Raw genomic sequence first — 22,304 nt, 5'->3', positions numbered from 1 at the left:
TTGATTTGATAACCGGAAACTGAAAGAAGCTCGTTGTGTGAGTTAGTGTCTCCTTGTCTTGACATCACATGACCATTGTAAACAAACTGTATCATTCAAGTGGTGGTCCTGCATTTCCAATCTTCCGTGAAAACATGGCTGTGTATTACCTTACTTGGAAACCAGTGAGGGTTGATGACAGGAAAGGCATCCCGCCATAGAAAATCTGTCTCTGTGAATTACATCTCACCCATGCAAATATGGAAAAGTGGATATTCAAACGATGGTCATAGTTTATTCTGACAAGCAACTTCAACCTATTTCTATTACAGCGTGGTTGGTTAGTGAAAACCTACGGTACTGAGATGGTTCAGCGAATTATGACAGTCTTCCCTTATAGTACCTACACAAATGATGACTTCCAATTTGTAGATCAGCCTCACAATTCCTCACTGAATAATGCAAAAGATGCACAAAATCTAGTGAGTAGATTTTTTGATTGTTATTTTTTACTCTTTCTTTTTGTCTTGTTTTGTCCTTGGCATGTACCTAAACCTTTCCCTGTTTTCCTTTCTTCTCTCATTCTGTACTTTACAAAATCTTTTCTGTTACTTCATCCTCTACTTTTACAAAACTCTTTCTATGGTTCCTCATTGTTTTATTTCCCATTTTTCTTGTATTACATAGTTGGTTTATGGTTTACTTGTTGCAACAATTGTTTTCACAGCTAGGTAAGTGCCTTTCTTCCTGCAGCTAATAAACTCATCATTGAGATGAATTTCTATGTCAGTCATGTACTTATAGTGGCATTCACCTACGGTAGGTTGAGCTGGTTCCAACCAACATGTTTGGAGTTTGTGGGAATACATGTGGAAATTGTAGTTATGATACCCGTGCCGGTGACACGTAAAAAGCACCATCCAAACGTGGCTGATGCCAGCGCCGCCTGACTGGCGTCTGTGTCGGTGACACATAAAAAGCACCAACCATTGTGGCTGTTTGCCAGCCCCCTCTGGCCCCTGTGCTGGTGGCACATAAAAAGCACCATCCGAACGTGGCTGATGCCAGCGCTGCTTGACTGGCGTCCGTGTCGGTGACACGTAAAAAGCACCAACTGATTGTGGCCGTTTGCCAGCCCCCCTTGCCCTTGTGCCAGTGGCACATAAAAAAGCACCCACTACATTCTTTGAGTGGTTGGCATTAGAAAGGGCATCCAGCTGTAGAAACACTGCCAGATCAGACTGGAGCCTGGTGCAGCCTCATAGCTTCCCAGACCCCAGTCAAACCGTCTAACCCATGCTAGCATGGAAAACGGATGTTAAATGATGATGATGTGGCCCCTAGTCACATGCATACCCACTCTTTTGGATAGTATGATCCATAGCAGCTCATCTTGCCACCAATTGTCAACTGTCACTGAGGATTCACTGACCAAATCACTGTCAATTGTCAGAGCAGGTGTAACCTGGGTTTGAAGCAAGTTCTAAAGTCATGTCTGTACAAAAGCTAAGGGGTGCCTCACTCCCGGTGGTCTTCCAGCATGCTGGACACTGACCCCGGAATTTCTGATGGCTGGTGCTATTGATAGATAATTGCTGAACCCACATTTGGTTCATCTGTCCTTTTGACATGTCTTGTTTTTAGTCCTGCAGGGTTTCTAGCAACCCTCTTCACCAGCCTAGCCTATTGTGGGTGCCAATTTAGTTGCTGACAAGCCAACCATGCAAAAAGCTGTATTGGATATCATGTTACCTGTAGTGCTCATGAGAGATCTCACAAGTGACCTGACAACTTATGCCAGTCATAGATAACCTGTCTATGACTCTAGTTATTGAGTTATAGTGAAAATAAATTTCATGTCAATGATTACCATACAAAACTACATGAACACATCAAATATGAAATCAATTGTAATAAAAGTTGAAGAAATTGAAAAGTGGCAGCCAAACAGAAATGATCCGAATTAGTAAAATACTGGGCAAAATAACTGGTGGTATTTGCATACATCCCTTTATGTTTTGATTTTGTTGTAATCAAATTCTTTTTTTTATTCCTTTCATCCTTCCAGCATCAATAAAATAAATTCCAGTCAAGTTGATTTAATCATTTCTTAAGTTATCCAAATTGTGTAGCCTTGTGTCAATGTTATTCTTTTATTATTTTATTTGTTTTAGTCATTTGACTGCGGCCATGCTGGAGCACCACCTTTAGTCAAGCAAATCGACCCTAGGACTTATTCTTTGTAAGCCTAGTACTTATTCTATTGGTCCCTTTTGCAGAACTGCTAAGTTACAGGGACGTAAACACACCACCATTGGTTGTCAAGCGAATTTGGTGGGACAAACACAGACACACAAACTATATGTGTGTGTGTATGTGTGTATATATATATATATATATATATTATATATATATATATATATGTATATATATATATATATATATGACAAGTTTCTTTCAGTTTCCGTCTACCAAATCTACTCACAAGGCATTGGTTGGCCCGAGGCTATAGTAGAAGACACTTGCCCTAGGTGCCACGCAGTGGGACTGAACCCGGAACCATGTGGTTGGTAAGCAAGCTACTTACCACACAGCCACTGCTGCGCTTAGAAACCATTGTTGTTGGATTGGCTGAATCGTTAGATTTGATAAAATGCCTTGTAGTATTATTTCTTCCAGCTCTTTACACTCTGAGTTCAAGCACCACCAAGGTCAACTTAGTCTTTCACTCCCTGGAGTGAAGATATAGTATCAGTCAAGTACTGGGGTCGATTGTATCAACCTACCTTTTCCCTTCAAATTTGCTGACCTTGGACCTAAATAAGATACAATTATTATTATGGACCTTATGGGGGAAATAACTGATCAAGCTATAAAATAATGTTTAAGAGATGGTTGTTTATTGGATGACTTTCATGCTTTTCTCAAAAATTTGCTTTAAGACGAAGAAATAGCTACAACCAAGAAACCACTGATTGGCTGTTAGCATTGGAAAGTCTACAAATCCTTAATCCTTTCATTACCATATTTCAATTGAATTGTGCTGCCTTTGTTTCAATTAATTTCAAAAATATTAACGAATTTATTAAAATAACTTTGTCATTATCAACCTGGCATTGCAAACATAAATTAGTAAGGAATTTTTATGAAAGGTTTTAATTGACATCACTTTAAAAGTAGAAGCTTGTGTAAAAAAAAAAAGGTGAGGTGGTTGCAGAGCCGTTTCTATTAAAAGGTTCAAGCTATTCTCTGAAGACACTCTGGATCTTTTCGCTTTGACTGGCAGAAAATAATCTCTTTGTAACTAAGCACTTTTAAACTTTGTATACTGGTAGAATGTGTTTATAAAACATCTTTTTCTCTTGGCTTTCTTGAGAAAATTCTGTAGTTTGTAAGATATTTGTTGTTTATTTTCTTGCATTTCAGCAATTTCAACCAATCAATGACGTCTATTGAGGTGAAAACAATTTCTCCGGAGCGTTGTCAACAACAATAATTTCCGGTGTCAAACTACAGAATTTTCTCAAGAAAGCCAAGAGAAAAAGATGTTTTATAAACACATTCTACCAGTATACAAAGTTTAAAATTTTTTAGTTACAAAGAAATTATTAAAAAAATCTGCCGGTCAAAGTGAAAAGATCCGACTCTGTAAACTTGAAACTAGTGTGTCCTTCTAACTTTTGCCTTCTCTCCATCTTTTTCAGGCTCTTGAAAAACAGCTTAACCTTGATGTGTGTTATGTTCTAAGTTACCTAATAACAGATAACCGGAATTGTAGTGTGGAACTTGTCAACAAATCTTTGACGCCTTTCCTTCATTATATGGAGAGTTTTCTTCACAAATATCAAGTTAAAAAGAAATACGTACAGTTGTTTGTTCAAATTGTTGTACAGCTTCTGTCAGTGGACGGTAAACAAATTTCTTTTTTCACTTTGTCTGTCTTTATAGCCTGTTAATAGCTAACTCTTTGGGTTTAATGTTTCAGCTGAATCTTTCCCTTCCTTTTTGTCTGTCTGTTTGTTTGTTTCTCTCTCTCTCTCTCAAGTCCTTTCATTCCTGTTCCATTTTTCACTGTTTTTAGTATACAGGTAGGCTCAGTTCTCAGTCCTGGACACTGCTATACGCTGATGATCTCACTCTCAAAGCTGATGAAATGTAAAGTTGACCTTTGTAGGATTTGAACTCAGAGAGACTGGTTCACAATATTTGTTCAGACTCTCTTCACTAATACTCTAACAATTCTACCAATTCACTCTCAGAATTAATCAAACCTTGATTATATTAATGATACCTTTTCAAATCCTCCAAATCAGATTCACTGATAGAGCCAGACTTCTACAGTTGGACAAATATCAAGTTTTGCCTTTAGCATTTTAATATTAAAGAGCAGTCAGAGAGTGCAAGTCATCCAATAAACGACCATCTCTTAAACACTATTTTATGGCTTGACCAGTTGTTTCACCCCAACGTCTTCAAAATGATTAGCCAGAGATTATTTTTAAAACAAGAATATCTAAAATAAACTTGACTGCTCTCACAAACAAGAACATTAAAAAATGAACCCAACCACTCTCAAAACTTAAATAAAATAAAAACAGGAAAAATAATCTAGAATTCTTATCCAGTACTGGATCGATCCCAAAATCTAATCAGTTCGTGCCAGTCACAAGGCCAAACATGCCTGAAAGTTTCATCCAGATCCATCCAGTGGTTCTTGAGATATTTTGTCCATGGACAAACAAATAAACATAACTGAAAACAATACCTCCGCCTTTGCTAAGGTGGACGTAATAATAATGAAATTATTATAGAGTGCTCAGGTGCGCTATAGCTTATCAGAAAAAGTAGCCAAAAATGCATGAACAGTACATAGAATAATGTGCAAGAAATGAACAGTAACTGAGTTGTTTAAAAAAAGTGTGGAGACAACATCAGGTGTACTGTTGGTGAATTTTAGGAAGCATGGAAGTTTTGAAGTCTGCAGTATCTTGACAACCGACTATTGATGCAGGTAGTTTATTCCACGCTTCAGCAATTCTGAGTATGAAAAAATGTTTCCACAGTCATCGCTGCTGTGTTTTTTTTAATTTTTTTATTTTGTAAGCATGCCTACAAATGTCAGATATGGATTTCAAAAAGGTGCCCAAGGTTGTTATTGGAAAGACGGTGGATACTTGATCTTTTTAAATTATTATGATTTAAGGTATAACTATTTCAAATTTAACAGCTTTGTGTGTTATTAAATGGCTTTTCTACCATGTAGTTGCAACTAAATTTGATTCTTAAAACAATAATTCTCACTCATTTTCAGTCAGCCTCTATTACTGTATTTCCTTGGTTATGTGCTTCAGAAGATTGCTTCCCAACTACGATAACTATAAACCCAGTGGATTTTAACAAATGCATACTAAAAACCTGTAGTGATTATTTGAGAACTGCTAGAAGCCTATACTTGGCTTTTGTTGACTTGGAGAAAGCCTTTGACAGGATCCTTTGATCCCTTATCTGGTGGGCAATGTGGAACTGAGATCTCACTTTCCTTGCCAGGTCTTCATCATTGCCTCTGTAAGGCCCAATCTTCGAACATTGGGCTTCACAGAGGCAATGATGAAGACCCGGCAAGGAAAGTGAGATTACAGCCTCAGCTTTCACCAGTGTTGCATAAGCAGCTCATTTAGAAATTAACTTTGAATTGTCGGGTGACATTCTGTGTTTGAGAAGACCCATTGAGTCAAGTAAATCAAATCAAATCACAATCAAACGGAAATTGTAGTTGTAGCCATTACCAGTGCTGGTGGCATGTGATAAGCACCATTCATTCATGCTTGGGTGAAGCTAGGTCGGCCTGACTGGCTCCCCATGCCGGTGGCACATAAAAAGCACCATCCAAACATGGTCGATGCCAGCCAGCTTCTCTCTATCCACCCCCGCCCTGACTGGCTCTCATGCCGGTGTCATTTAAAAAGCACCCACTACAGTCTTGGAGTGGTTGGCATTAGGAAGGGCATCCAGCTGTAGAAACATTGCCAGATCAGATTTGAGGCTGATGCGGTCTCCAACCCATGCCAGCATGGAAAACAGATGTTAAATGATGATGATGCTCTCTTTTATAAATCTAATATTGCTCAAATGACCATTTCAGTATTTTTATTTTTTTAACTATGTTGTTTGTTTTTTTTGTTACAGGTAATATTAAGATTCTTCAATCATTAATCAAATTAATCAAGGTCATGCTTCATTCATACAACACTGTAAGCTTGTTCTCCATGGAAAAGGTCATTTTAACCAATTTTTTCTTACATTTGGTGGAGAAACACCAGCATGAAATGTTAACGTGAGTATTTTACTGGCAGAGATGTCTGTCTTATCAGTAATTCCAGCATTTTGATTTTTAGTTTTATTCACAGGAACTAATGTAATTTAGCTTCATTTAGTGGAACTGTGTTTATTAATTAAGATGATTTAGTTAACATGTTTTTAACGAACCTTCTCTGTTTCATATGTGGGGACTGGCATGTCCCAGTGTTTCCTCTATGTGTTATAAAAGCTGACTAAAAGAGGTTAAGGTAGGATTTGCACTCTGACCTTGTAACACCCTCACCTGCAATGACTATCCAAACAGACCTGTGGGTTGGAAGGTTGTTGCCTGAATAGTACAAAGGTGTCATCACCAGGGGAAAGAAATCCTCAGCAAATGGTGTATGCAGTAATGCACTGTTACAGTGCAAGCTCTCATATTACTACTATTACTAAGGATTCTGTGGCCTGAGACGTGCCGTTTACTTCATTATATACTGTAGTCTAGGTCATACCTGGCTATTACTAAACAGTTCCTTTGAATTAATGCTTTTTCTTGTTTGTTTCAACTGAGTTTGTCTCACCTTACTTTACTCATTATACTAATTAGCAGAGGTTTGATATAGCTGAAAATTTAAATATTTTACATGATCACCCTCTCTTCTAAATGTGAATAGTCCTGTAGCTCCTCTACAACAAGAAACCTGCTCCAACCCCTTCTCTCATACTTTAACACCTGCATCTCCTAGCTGAAGCCATCTCTCCCTTGAAGATTGTGGTCACCTCACTTGTGTTGGTGGCACTAAGAAAGTACCCAAAGCATATGTGAAGGGCATCCAACTGTGGAAACTATGTCAAAGCAGACACTGGAGCATGGTGCAGTCTTTGGACCTATTGAATTCTATCAAAGCATCCAGTCCATTTCAGCATGGAACATGGACATTAAATGAGGATGATGATCCTGTGGTTTCATTGAAGTGACTAATAAACTCTTGTCTCAGACTTTATATCAGTCACTGCGTTAGAGCTGAGACTCCTTCATCAATGATGCAACTTAACGAATTATCATCTATGGCAGTGCTACTTAAAGTGGTGGACCGCAGATCAGTGCTGGTCTGCAAGCCATCCGCTGCCTGTACACTGAGTTTCTAGAAAAGAAAGAAACTCACTGAGTCAAAACTATTGAAAAGGTTGCAAGACGCAGCCAAAATTTTAGGACAATAAAAATAAGAAGTAAAAAAGTGGAAATTTTACTGGTGAGTGTGTTACATAATAAGGCACAAAAAGAAAATGACTCTTCCCCAGACACAACAGAATATGCTTCAACACATGAACTCATAAAGAAACATTATAAAATGCTTATGCAATATTATATTATTTGTTTACAAAATAAATATACAATAAAAAAAATGTCAACTTTTATTAAATTCATTATATATATTGTTTCCAGTATTAATTAATATTACTAAGAAAAATTAAGGTGGTGAGCTGGCAGAAAAGGTTAGCATGCCAGGTGAAATGCTTAGCGGTATTTTGTCTGTCTTTACGTTCTGAGTTCAAATTCCACCGAGGTTAACTTTGCCTTTCGTCCTTTCGGGATCGATAAATTAAGTAGCAGTTACACACTGGGGTTGATGTAATCGACTTAATCCCTTTGTCTGTCCTTGTTTGACCCCTTGTGAGCAATAAAGAAATAAGAAATTAAAACGAAAAACTTGGGGTGGAGGACATATATCTCACTTTACCTTTTTCAAAAGTCATTGTTTTCTCTGACTACAATACTCACAATCTTTATAATCCTTGACTCTATCTCTCCTACCCCCATCCCTGACCCACACACAAATACTCCAGATGCCCTTAATCTCTTTCCCACCTCTAAACCATCACCATCATCTCTATACCTATCCAGTGATCCAATTACTGCCATATTGCAGCCATCTGCTGTCCATCAACATTCTAAGCTATGCTCCCTCCCACCACATACACATACCTTCCTCTTGCCGTACAAAAATGCCAACTTTTTTTACTTTTCATATAAGAAATCAATATATATATATATATAATAGAAATACATGAACGTTTCTGTCACTGTTTTACTGTTATGTGTAAATTTTCTCTATCTATTTCCTTTACTAGTGGCTTGTTTGAGCAGTTTCTGTCAACATTGCCAGCTTTATTGGTTCAAATCATCAGCCACAGTGCTCAGATAGATCATATTCCTGCAGCTGTCACCCCAATTCTGAAGGCTATCAAGAGAGCAGCTTGCCAGAAGCAAAGTAGCTTACAAGATCAGCTTCAGAATGAACTCCTCAACATTTTTAGTGAGTTATTTCATTTTTTTTATCCTTTCATTCTTGTTTTTCTATTGTTGTTGCTAAGGCAGTGAGCTGGTAGAATCGTAAGCACACTGGGCATTCTGCCAAGGTTGATTTTTACCTTTCACTATATACAACCGGAGCTGCCTAGCCAAAGGGATTGAGACTGGTGGTTCAGAGTAAAATCTCAGATATTATATTTGTGGTAGTAAAAACCATTTGAGGGTCTTTTGCTTTGAAGAGTTGGAAACGTAAAAAAAAAAAAAAGAAAAGCAGCAGAAAGCTTCAGAGGCAGAAACAACATCAACAGGCCCCCTACTTTCCAGAATATCATCAGATATAGCTTCAGAAATGGTGAGGATAGCAGTCATTTTGTATCCTGTCCTGGAAATCAGTAGCTATTAACAGTACACTATTGTCTTGTAATGAGGCAGAGAGAGAGAAGCTAGAGATGGTTAAGTGATGACTGAGAACAGAAAATGCAAAATGCCCCTCTCCAAAAATCACTATCTTATAAACATCTAGATAGTAAAAAGGGAGACCCATCCTTCCTTTTAAAGAGAGCACTTCCTTGCTAGTGTAGAAGCATTGGAACTCTTTCTCCACAAGATAAATGTTTCTAGCATTTTGCTCCATTGACAAAGACCTGATTGAGAAAGTAGAAAGCTTGTGTCTGGCCCTTGGGGTGCTGATCAGTGAGGAGATGGGTTTAAGTCAGACAGAACTTGCTGGTGATATAATAATTTTAAAATTCTCTTAAAGAGGCTACAAGCAAATCAAGGAAAACCCACCCGTGGAATATGAGCACTGTTTTCTTCTCTCTGACCCAATAATTCTTCACAAGAACTTCAGGGCTTCAATGGATGATGAGAATTCAGACTTGGAGGATGAATGAAGATAGAATGTAGTATGGGTCATAGGGTGTCCTAATCACCAGAATTTTAATTAATATAATTAATTGTAATTAATATATTTAGTTTTAATCATTGTATGTTTTTATAATTTAAATTTTTCTATGTAATTGTTTATATGGTTTCTGTAAAAAAAATCTCTAATTTCTCCCCTCATTTATCGCACATTTTTGTCCCATCCCTTAAATTTTGTTTAACTTGTTTTTCTCATCCCACATATTTTTGTAAGTGCCATTTAAAACCTCTCCTATTTTCATAAGTATGAATGATGTATGCAAATTGCCCTTAGTGGCTAGCAAAGAAATTATGCTAGAAGTTAATTGTCATCATTGTTGATGCCAATAATTGACAGAATCATTTAGTATCACACAAAATGCCTAGAACCCACCATGGTCAACTTTGCCTCATCCCCTGATTGAGAAAATATCAATCAAGTATTGTTTAACCCCTGTTCTCCCAAAATTTCAGGCCTTGTGCCTGTGTTAGAAAAAAATTATTATAAGTTGGCTGAATCATTGGGGCACTGGACGAAACGCTCTGTGGCAGTTCTTCTGGATCCTTGTCTTCTGAACTCAAATGCTGTTGGGGTTGACTTTGCTTTTCTGTTCTTTCAGGATCAGTGAAATAAGTACCAGTTGAGCACTGGGGTCAGTGTAATCGATTACTCTCTCTGCCTTGAAATTTCAGGTTTTGTGCCAATAGTAGAAAGAATTACCATTATTTTTAATTATTATTATTATTATTTTCCATTGTGTTTGAAATTTCCCTAATAGGACGTGGGATTTCTTTCAGGTCTCATACCCCGTGTTAGTGCTGTCTTGCAACGAGACATGCTCGAGATCGTCTATCGTCTAGATCATTTCACTGACAAGCAGTTAAATAAGATAGTGTTACTTAGTCGAAGTCCTGCAGTGTTGATTGAAAATATTGCTTACATTCTAGAGATTCTACAACACAGGTAAACAAGAATTTCTTTTAGTTTTGTTTTGTTTTTCTTCATATTTCCTCCTTATGAATTGTTGAACCAAACCTCATACTTATTTCCTTTTAACTCTTGTCAATTTAGTCATTTACATTTTAAAGTCGATGACTGTCCGTTATGTATGATTTAACCCTAAGCATTTAAACCAGCCATATCCTGCCCAAATATTCTAGGGCCAGGTCTAGTAGATCTGTCCTCTCGTAAGTACACTCCAGCGTCATTCTAAAAATACACACTCACATCATGAAAATCTTGAAGCTACAAGATAATGGATAATAAATTTAAAGTAGTGTGAATAGATAAGAAAGTAATCAGAATAATAATGGGTTAATTTGATTAGAATGTGAATCTAATGTGAACCTTGATAAGTTTATGGTGAGGCAAGAAAATTTCAGCTTTTATTCATGGATATCTGTTTACTGTAAGTAATATAAATATGGCATGGTCTCACATAAGCAATATAATGAATTGAAAGGCTTTGATTCATTTAAATCAGTGGTTCTCAACCAGGGGCCACATAAGATTTTGTTATTAAAATTCAGGTGCAATTGATTGATTATACTTCTAAAATACACAGAATATTTAACAATTTTTTTTTTATAAACAATTGCACCGTGGAAGGTGTTTTTGCCGCTTTGAGACTGCGACCTGTTCACTGACAAAACTCCATGCTGCATCTGTGAACTGGTCGCGGTCTCAAAGCGACGAAAATATTTTGACAAATTAAATTTAAATGTTGAAGTGTATCTAACCGTTTTTGTGTGTTTCTTAAATTGCTTATAAACACCTTCCATGCTGCAATTGTTTTTGTTCCAGCACACGATCTCAGATCAGGTCACTTGCTATGCAAGTATATCTCCGTAATTTTTTTTTATACAATTCCAACTAATATCTAATTCTAAAGCTATAATGGAATTTTAAAAACCTCGAATGGCTAAGAGGGACCGTGCAAATAAACCAAAGGGTTCCATATGTTAAAAACGGTTGAGAATTACTGATTTAAAATTATCAATACAATGTAGTTTGAAAACAGTTCCCTCCAGGGACGCTTAACGTCTTTAAGAAAAGTAAGGGAGACAACTCCCAAAACATTTAAAACGGAAATGCAGTATAAGAGTAGATCTGGTCTACAGGCCAGCTGGTAAATGCTAACATTTTTTTGCCTTATTAGGTCTCCACAATGAAGCATATTTTCAGGGGCCTAATAGTGGTGATTTTATAAAAATATAGAGGGTATATAGTGATGCTAGTTTTACTACATGAATATATATGTACACGGGAAAAGCACCATTCAAGCGTGATCATTACCAACATCGCCTTACTGGCACTCGTGCCGGTGTGCAGGTGACACGTAAAAAATAAAAACAAAAAAAAAAACACGATTTCCCGTGACCGTTGCCAGTACCATCTGACTGGCCCTTGTGCTGGTGACACGTAAAAGCATCTACTACACTCTTGGAGTGGTTGGTATTAGGAAGTGCATCCAGCTGTAGAAACTCTACCAAATCAAGATTGGAGCCTGGTGCAGCCATCTGGTTCGCCAGTCCTTAGTCAAATCGTCCAACCCATGCCAGCATGGAAAGCGGACGTTAAACGATGATGATGATTGTCCTGGGTCCGACTTTAAACTGTATCCCAGTTGTAGGGCCCTGATTCAAGAATTCCATAGTTTTGAGGGGTGTGGAACCATCTCTTAGCCACTATTGTTCCTAGGTCCGCTCTGACCTGGGGTAGTTGCATGTGTCATGGTCCCAGCTATGGGTAAAAGCTAGGTTACATTGAAACCATAGATGTGAAGTATTTCGACAAATGAATTTATTGAACCAGTAGCGAATATCACTTGATGCTAAACAAATGAACAATCAACAAAGTGTCAAAGGCCAGGATCAACCACTTCAGTTAGTGAACTACTGATATGTGTAATTGTGACATGCACAGATGAGATATTTCAGCTCACTAAAGACCAATGTAACTAAAATCCCAGCCAGACATTCATGCAGTATTGCTCACACAGAATATCTGATGCAGAAGAGCTGCATTGCTTCAGGCAAGTCACCCAACTAGATGATGATGAATGGTGCAGATTAGAATTACCAACAAGGCTAAGGGGAAAATACCAAGTGCGTTCTGCACTTATATTCTGTATTCACTATATTTTCCAAAATTTCTAATTGATTTTAGTGGAGTTGTCTTCCTTGCTTCTTTGTTAGATTGTTGGATTTTAAACCAACTTTTTGAAAGTGTTTTTTTTCTCTCTATAAATAGCACGGATAATTTCAATCAAAATGCAACTCTCTTGCAATTTAATATGCAGAACACTCCTGGAGTTTTTTTCTCTCTGCTACATCATCATCATCATCATCGTCATTTAATGTCCGCTTTCCATGCTAGCATGGGTTGGACGATTTGACTGAGGAATGGTGAACCAGATGGCTGCACCAGGCTCCAATCTTGATCTGGCAGAGTTTCTACAGCTGGATGCCCTTCCTAGCGCCAACCACTCCAAAAGTGTAGTGGGTGCTTTTGCGTGCCACTGGCAAAACACTTTTTCTAATTTGAGTTAAGATACTTTATTTGTATTTTTCATTATTTTCTTAAATCAGGAGTCATAGAGTTAGCACAAATGTTTTAATTATGAGCTTGTTGCACATACTGTTCAATTATACTAGAACTCGTTAGTTAAAAGAGGGGATAGAAAACACAAGACACATTAGACCAGAAGTGCATGCACAGTATGCAATAAACACAAAAAGATAGAAAGGTGCACAGTAAAAGAACCATAAAGAGGAAAAGGTGCACAAGCACATCAGGAGTATTGTTAGTGAATTTCAACAAACATTAAATACAATAGGAAATGAAATTCTTTAAATCTATTCCTTTAATCATAACCAAAAAGTTAAATCAAAATTGAAAATTCTTACTTTCCTTTTGGCATTTTTTAATCCACCCTGGTTTTTAAATGCTTAAAATGTTATGTCTTTATTTCATATTTAGAAATTATGTTTGAAAACTGCCCAAGTAATTGATTATTAATTTGAAATAAAAAATGTATTTGAAAATGTTTTCCTATTATTATAAACCCTATTTTTCAATATATATATATATATATATATATATATATATATATCCCTTTATTGTTGAATATAAAAGCATGCTAATAAATTTCAAGTTTCTTTTCTACATATTTTCCATAAATTTTCTGATTTTGATTATATATGTATAATTTTCTGTTTCTGTTGGTTTGTCTAACTTGATAATTGTTCCTGTTTCCAGACTGATTCGATTAAGTTCTCCTTCTTCAACTGAAGTCAACCAATATTTCACTCTCCTTTTCTCTACTGCTTTAGGTAAGCAAATCTTATGTAACATTATCATAGTCATTTTACATCCACATCTTCATACTATCATGGTCTATCAAAGACAGAGTCTTATTCATAGTCCTTGCACTTCTAGAAATATCACAAGTCACATTTTGTCTGTGTGTGTGTGTGAGAGAGAGATTTCTAAATATTACAAAAAGTTTGACCTATAAGAATAATGATGAAATGGAATTTGTTGATTGACCCTTTTGTTACCATAATTCAAGCAAAATGCACTGCTTTTATTCAATAGAGCTGAATAGGTACCATGAAATCAGCTCATGGGTTCCTTTTATGTGTCGCTGTCACAGATGCCTTTTACGCGTCACGGGTGCTTTTTACGCGTCTCTGTCATGGGTGCTTTTTACGCATTGCCGTCACAGTGCCTTTTATGCGTCGCCGTCACAGGTGCCTTTTACCCATTGCCATCACGGGTGCTTGTTACACGTCGCCGTCACGAGTGCCTTCTACATGTAGATTCAGTAAGCAGACAGTGTAAGAAGCACTTTATATATGTGTCTGTGCCTGGGAGAAGGGGCTGCTTGTGTCTCCTTGTCTTGACATCACACAGTAGTTGTAAGGGAGTGTCACAATCATACAAGCAATGTCCTTTATTTCCAGTCTTCTGTGTAAACCTGTCTGGCTATGGGAAAGTAATATCTTGCTTAGAGACAGGGAGGTCATCTGGTTGTAGAAAATTATCATCAATGAATTCCATCTGAGCCTTGCAAGCATTAAAAATGGGACTTTTAGATGATGATGAGGACATGCATCCTATGTATATTATATTCATGCACACACATGAAAACACACATATATAAATAGTCCCAACACATTTTTATTTTTTCAATCAGGTCAGAACCAGAAAGAACTTTCAAGTTTGCCTAATCAATCTGATCTAAATTCACTGCATTTATCTGGAGGGATGCAAGGTACAAGAGTGTTGTTTTCTACTCAGTCTGCACCCACTACACGGCATTGTCAGATTGTGAAAGTAAGTCAGTTATCCTCTCTTAACCCTTTCGTTACTGTATTTGTTTTGAAATGCTCTGTGTTTCTTTCAGTTACTTTAAATATAAACAACAACAACACTGAACACCTTTTTGATCTCCATGTGTCCAACACACGTGGACATGCCTACAAAGTCAGAAAACAATACAGCTCCCATGACTTTCGGAAACATTTTTTCACGCTCAGAGTTGCTGAAGCATGGAATAAACTGCCTGCGTCAGTTGTTGACTGCCATGACACTGCATCCTTTAAGGCCCTCATGCTTTCCGAAATCCGCCGAAACTACACCTGATAATATATAGACTTTAGATGAGTTGTAGTGCACCTGAGCACTGTACACAATTATTATTATTATTATTATTATTATTATAACAAAGAATTTAGTAAAATAACTTATCATTCAGCTAGTTTTAGGAACATAAATTGTGACTAAGGTTTGGTGGAAGATTTTAATTCAAAGCTTATGAAAACAAGACATTTGTACTACAGAGCCAGAGGCGGTTTCAGCTGGGTTGGTATCAAAAGGGTTAAGAATTGTTTCTCTATTATATATCTTAACCCTTTCGTTACTGTATTTATTTTGTGATGCTCTGTGTTTCTTTCAATTATTTTAAATATAACAAAGAATTTAGTAAAATAACTTAGTTATCATTCAGCTAGTTTTAGGTACATAAATTGTGACTAAGGTTTGGTGGAAGATTTTAATTCAAAACTTATGAAGACAAGACATTTGTACTCAGAGCCAGAGCTGGTTTCAGCCGGGTTGGTAACAAAAGGGTTAAATTTGTTCATAATTTTTATGTCATTGATTTAGCATTCAGATTTCTCTCTGTCAAATGTAATGCTCATTTATTCACATTGTTTTGAATTAATCATGCATTATCTTCAAGATTTTGATGGTTGTTTATTTTCACAGTGATATTATATGGTAGATGTGTGAGGCTGAATCTGGCCAGTTTGAACATAGAACAGGTTCCAACCATGACAGTATTTTATTCTTTGCGGTTATGATTTAAGGGAGATTTGGAGAGTATTTTTAGTTCAGGTGGCCTCAATGAGATTCTTTCATTGGCTGTTTATCTAGTGTGCTATTACTGTAGAGCGAGTGAGATCATCTCACTGGCTTGTCTTTGGTCAGTTCCTTCTCCCAAAATTTCAGGCCTTGTGCCTTTAGTAGAAAGAATTATTCTAAAAATGAACAATCACTTCATTGAAATATCAAAGCTACAAGGTAGTACAGTTCTATATTTAAGGGATGAGGAATTATTTACATTATTTTCTTTCAACAGATATTTGTCATCTTGTTTGTTGTTAACACAACATTCCAGCTGGTATACTCTCCATCCTTCTTCGGGTGTCTTGGGAAATTTCGAACCTGGGTTCTCATTCCTAAGGTATTTTTCGATGTTATTGTTCAGGTCACTGCTTGGAATTGAACTCAGAATCTTGGGGTTAGTAGCCCGTGCTCTTAACCACTACGCCATACACCCGTGGGCATATGGTGTAGTCATACACTACCTTGTAGTGTATGACTAATTCAAAACATTGTGAATAAAAAAGCTTTACATTTGACAGAGGAACCTGAACACTAAAGGTTTAAACATCTGAAGTTGTTTCTGGTTTTTTTTTTTTTTTATTTAAAACTATGTTGCTTTATTTTTTTTCAGGTTGTTTGTTCTCTGCTCACCAGTTGGCCTAATACATCTCAGGTTCAGATTTTCATGGATAGGTTACTCTGTGATCTGTTGGTGAGTATACGGTTTGGTGTTTCAGTTGGAAAGATGCCCCATTATATCCTGTCTAAACCCTTGCTGGCATCATGTATTTGTTAGAATAATCTGTGTTCATCATCATTATCACCATCACCACCACTTCCTCCTCCTCTTATTCTTCTTCTTATTCTTATTCTACATATTCTTATTCTTCTTATTCGTATTCTTATTCTTCTTATTCATTCATTCAACATGTGTTTTCCATGCTGACATCAGCTGGATGGTTTGACAGGAGATGGTAAGGTCAGGAGCTGCACTAGATTCCATAGTTTATTCTGGCTTGGTTTCTGCAGTTGGGTGTCCTTCCTAATGCCAACCACTTTAACCCTGTTTACTGGGTGCTTTTTACATGGTACATAATTTTTTACATTATATATTGGTATGTGCATGATCGTTACAAGCTTTGCCTTACTGGCACGTGAAAAAACATTCAAGCAAGGTCATTGCCAGTGCCGCTGGGCTGGCTCCTGTGCAGGTGGTACATAAAAAGCACCATTTGAGTGTGGCCGTTGCCAGTACCGCCTGACTGGCCCTCGTACCGGTGGCACGTAAAAGCACCCACTACACTCTCGGAATGGTTGGCGTTAGGGAAAGACTTGCTTGTTTCGTGTAGTGAATAATTTGTGTGCTTTTATGATGTTGATTGCAGTATTGCATTGGATACCAATAACAATATCAAGTGTGCATTGATAGCATCAATATCTGGTTCAGGCCATTGACTGTAGCTGTCTAGCCCCAAGTCAATCCTTATTGTGCAGGTTTATGATCAAAGATGTTCAAGTTGTAGCCAGTCCATCTTTTTTTCTAGTCTGTATATTTACAACTACATTACGTAATGTCCTTCCCCATCACCTTTTTTGAGCAATTGTGTACAGCAGTGGTTCTCAGTCGGGGTTCATATGGCCCCTGGAGGTTCATAGAGGATTTTATTGTTAAAATTTATGTGCAATAAATTAGTCATACTTCTACAATACACTAAACATTTAAGTTTTTTTTATACATTTCCTAAAGGTATTGAATGATAAAAATGTTTTTTTTTTTTTTTTTTTTAACATCGAATGGCTCTGAGGATCCATCCAAGTAAAATAGATATCAAAGGGGTCAACAAGTAAAAAAAATGTTTAAGAAACACTGGTGTAGAGATTCTCTCATTGACACAGTTGACTGTTGGCATATCGTGGGTCACGGGTTGACTCTAGTGAATCACTAATGAAAGAAAAACCTTGACCTCTAATTGATATCCATTGACACTACATGAGTTACAGGCATTTTCTGTTGGTCTATAACGAGGGTTTTCATGATGGTAGTGCTGAAAGCCCATGTTTCATTGCCGTAAATCATCACTGGCTGGATGTACTCTTTGAATAGGGAGTGGTTGGAGATCACGCGGTCGTTAGCTTCAAATTGTTTGAAGGCCCGTAACTCTTGCTTGCTTGAGATAGCATTCACCCGAGGTGGGTTGAGCTGGCTTCATTCATCCTCAATGCTGTATCTCTCACAAACGCCAAGCCTGGTCAGCGTTTGTGAGAGATGCAGCATTGAGGATGAATGAAGCCAGCTCAACCCACCTCGGGTGAATGCTGTCTCAAGCAAGCAAGAGTTACAGACCTTCAAACAAACAGTGATTACAGTATTTGGGATCTTTTCAGTTTGAACGGCAGTTTTTTCTAGCGGTGTCATATGAAATTGTCGCCCATAATTATGACCCTAGTATCGATCTATTGCACTTCAATCTGTTTTAGGGTTAGGGGTGGGGGGAAGGGTATCTTTTTTTTCTTCAGAAATGTAAATAAACCCAATGTGTTTCTTAAACGAGGGACATATTCATATGGCACAGAATGTTTTCACCTCAATAGACGTCATTGATTGGTTGAAATTGCAGAAATTGAAGAAAAAAACAACAACAAATATCTTACAAACCATAGAATTCTCTCAATAAAGCCAAGAGAAAAAGATGTTTCATAAACACATTCTACCAGTATACGAAGTTTAAAAGTGTTTAGTTACGTGGAAATTATTTTTAAAAACTGCCGTTCAAACCGAAAAGATCCCAGTATTTGTAATGTTTCCTTTTTAACTGTGTTTGTTTATATGTTTTCTAAACGTATTATTTTTTTCTCTCTTTTCTCAGGAACGTTATGCATTGCTATCTGAGGAAACTGCTCTCGGTGTAATAAATATCGGTAATGCAGTTGATATACATAAACTATACATGTCGCAAGTAACTATCTACCTGACCCACTTATGTCACAACGTCCTACATCAGCTGAAGTACATGAACGACACAGAGAACAGCATCTGGCTGCATACAAATCAACGTGATGAACTTTGGCATTCTGCCATCACATTCCTTAAACTTCCAACACACACTATATCTCAGTTGGTGGCTGACAGTATATAGCATTAGCTGTGATGCAAGACTGAATTTTATGAAATATCAATAATTATATTATTAAAATATTTGTTTCATATATTTTGTTGCTGTTGTTGAATATTTCATTAAAAATTAATTCAAGTTCAAATTAACTCCACCACTAATATTCATCATCATCTTCTTTTAAAAGTCCATTTTTCCATGCTGGCATGGGTTGAATGGTTTACCAGAAGCTGGAAGAACTGGTGGCGAGCTGGCAGAAACGTTAGCACGCCGTGCGAAATGCTTAGCGGGATTTCATCCGCTGCTACATTCTGAGTTCAAATTCCGCCAAGGTCAACTTTGCCTTTCATCCTTTTGGGGTCCATAAATTAAGTACCAGTTGCACACTGGGGTCGATGTAATTGACTATATCCGTTTGTCTGTCCTTGTTTGTCCCCTCTGTGTGTAGCCCCTTGTGGGCAGTAAAGAAATAAGAAGCTGGAAGCCTGAAAGTTGCATCAAACTCCAATTGTCTGATTTTGGCAAGGTTTCTTCTACAGCTGGACGCCCTTCCTAATGCCAACCACTTAAGAGTACTGTGTTGGGTATTTTTGCATGGCACCATCATCATTTAATGTTCGTTGTCCATGCTGGCATGGGTTGGATGGTTTGACTCCAAGAATGTAATGGGTACTTTTACATGCCACTAGCACAGATGCCATTTGTGTGATGCATCACATAACCATACCTGTGCAGTCATCTTTCTTGCACACCACATCTGATGTTTCTTATGCCTAACTTTTTTCTCGAGATGCTTACCCTCTGTCAAACATGCACACTGACATTGCACTAACAGCAAAGGATATTGGCTTCATTTCTTTGAAGCCTATGCTTGTCCTTGTCTGTCTCAGCCCATGTTTCATTGCCATGTAGCATGGCTGTTCACACACAGGCATCATACAATCTGCTTTCACTCTGAAGGAGAGGCTCTTTGTTGCCAGCAGAGGTAGGAGCTCTCTGAACTTTGCCCAGCCTAATCTTATTCTCACAGCTCCGCTCTTGGAGCGTCCACCTCTGCTACTAACTTGGTCACCTAGATAACGGAAGTTATCTATTACCTCTAGCTTGCCTCCCCTTCCCCCCGGCAGTTGATGGATTCTATTTTCTGCACATTTTTAGCATTTATTGTACCTGTGCATTTTCCATGTACAAAAGCTAGTTTCCTTGTTAACCTTCCTCTGATATTGCTGCACCTTTTATAAGAGCAAGATCAGCACAGAGAAGTTCCCAGGGGCAGCCTGGCACAAATTTCTCTTGTTTCTGGAGGACTATGATGAACAAGAAAGAGCTGAACACTGATCCTTGGTAAACCCCTACTTGTACCCTGAATTCTTCGCTGTACTCATTGCCAACACTCACCCAACTGGTGCATAACTTGTATAGCTCTCACCAACCACTCGTCTGTCCCTAATCAACAAAGACCAAGTACAGAGATTTATCTTTGGCTATGTATTTCTCCTGCAGCTGTCTTACCAGAAATATAACATCAGTGGTGCTTCTCCCCGGTTCAAAACCAAACTGCTAACTCTCTCCTTAATTAGTAGCTTTCATCGCCTGATCCAACAATTTGATATCTCTGTAATTATTTCTATCTAAGGCATCACCTTTAATTTTGTAGCAGTTGACTATGGTGCTGTTACACCAGTCATTGGGTATGACTCCTTCATGAACCACTGGATTTACAATACGGGTGACTAGACCATAACTCACACTGCCAGATACTTTAAGCATCTCGGCAGTGATTCCTGATGGACCAGAGGCTTTCCCTCTCTTCACATCCTTAATTGCTTTATCTACCAAGGTACTGTCGATTCTGGTAGCTGGGTCCCTCAATTGGGTCAACATTTGGCAGACTCTTCTCCCATTCATTCTCCATGTTCAGCAGTCATTCATAATGGCATTTCCAAGCCTCTTTCTTTGCAGAATAATTAAATGCAAGTGCACCGTCATCTATGCGGACACATTTTTCTCCTATGACATCATGATTTTCTCTGACGCTGTCTTGAAATCTGAAACACTTCAGCTCTTTGGTCCTGACATTGCTGAACATAGGCAAACTTCTTTGCTGCTTCTCCCTTGGCTAGATAGACCGGTCTCCTAGCTTCCCTTCTGGCTTTCTGATACAGTTCCCTTCTACCCCATTCTTCCAGGCCTTTGCTCTAATGGGTCGTTCCACCACCACCACATTACCCTAAGTCTGGTTGGGACTTCGCACCATCCACAGACTCAGCGAGTTGGCCCACAAATTCCCAGTTGCCCTCTGTCACAAGTTTGTAGCTCCTCCCTCTCATCAAATTTTTCAATTAGGATGTCCCTAAATTTGAGCACATGAGTCCTTGCTTCCAAATCTTTCTTTTCCAGATTGGTCTGCTTCTTGGCATCCTTCGTGCTTAGAGTCTAAAATCATTAGTTGCTAGTCTATGCTGGCGGATACTTTCTTCACCAGGGAGAATCTTTGTATTTAAGAACAACCATGTATCCCACTGCCTAATGAGAATGTAATCGATCTGGCTAGCATAGCTGCCTGACTGGTAGGTTATGAGGTGGCTGGTCGGTTTCCTGAAGTTGGTGTTGCAGATCGATAGGTGATTTGCATCACATGGCCCCCATGTACACCTTGGAAAATACCGGGCTGCCGTCCGACATGCCCATTGAAGTCCTCAGCCATGAAGATGAGATCCTTGTCATTCACCTTAGAGGTAGCCTGTAGAAGAATATCATTAAAATGGTCCTTTTGTTTATTTGGTAGGCCTGCTTGTGGGACATAGGCTGAGATAATTGATGCTATGCTATTCTGCAAGACTAGCCTGAGCTTAAGCACTCTATCGCTCACTCTGACTACCTCTATGATCTTATCCACCAATTTCTCTGCAAGAAGTATGCCTACCTTGTTACTGTTACCTTCCCAAAAGATTTTATACTTATGTGTCTTCTTGCCTGTTAGGAACCTGGCTGAAGCTCCTCTCCACCTTACTTCTTGGATGCAGCATACATCAACATGCCTCCGTTCAAACAGCTCAACAATCTCACTAGACTTACTTTTCAATGTGTCTACATTGACAGTGGCAATCCTGAGAACTGGGTAAGGGGCGCGGGAGGGAACATGGGGAGGAGAGAAGGTTTCACTGAAAAGAAGGTTTCAGTGATCGTTTGGTAACAGACATGTCACATCAGTTGGTCTCACTTTAACCTACCATCATTCAAACATGTTAAAATTGTCCCTATTGGTTGTGAGTAGCGTTGTAAATATAAGCGTTACAGC

At 38.1% G+C, this 22,304-nt stretch overlaps 1 protein-coding gene across 1 annotated transcript in view; it reads left to right on the top strand.

Annotated features, from left to right (window-relative positions):
- The window catches only part of LOC115215774 (testis-expressed protein 10), a 65,693-nt gene extending 46,594 nt beyond the window's left edge, over window positions 1–19,099 (top strand). The window contains exons 6-14 of the mRNA XM_029785083.2: window positions 312–461; window positions 3,684–3,888; window positions 6,166–6,313; window positions 8,413–8,597; window positions 10,295–10,460; window positions 13,758–13,831; window positions 14,698–14,837; window positions 16,522–16,602; window positions 18,758–19,099. Of these exons, the coding sequence (XP_029640943.1) occupies window positions 312–461; window positions 3,684–3,888; window positions 6,166–6,313; window positions 8,413–8,597; window positions 10,295–10,460; window positions 13,758–13,831; window positions 14,698–14,837; window positions 16,522–16,602; window positions 18,758–19,027 (1,419 nt within the window). The 3' untranslated portion in view covers window positions 19,028–19,099. The remainder of the gene's footprint in view (window positions 1–311; window positions 462–3,683; window positions 3,889–6,165; window positions 6,314–8,412; window positions 8,598–10,294; window positions 10,461–13,757; window positions 13,832–14,697; window positions 14,838–16,521; window positions 16,603–18,757) is intronic.
- Window positions 19,100–22,304: the final 3,205 nt, after the last annotated feature.

Source organism: Octopus sinensis, linkage group LG1 (assembly GCF_006345805.1).
Source record: "Octopus sinensis linkage group LG1, ASM634580v1, whole genome shotgun sequence".
Lineage (NCBI taxonomy): Eukaryota > Metazoa > Mollusca > Cephalopoda > Octopoda > Octopodidae > Octopus > Octopus sinensis.
This window is presented reverse-complemented; position numbering and strand designations above follow the sequence as displayed.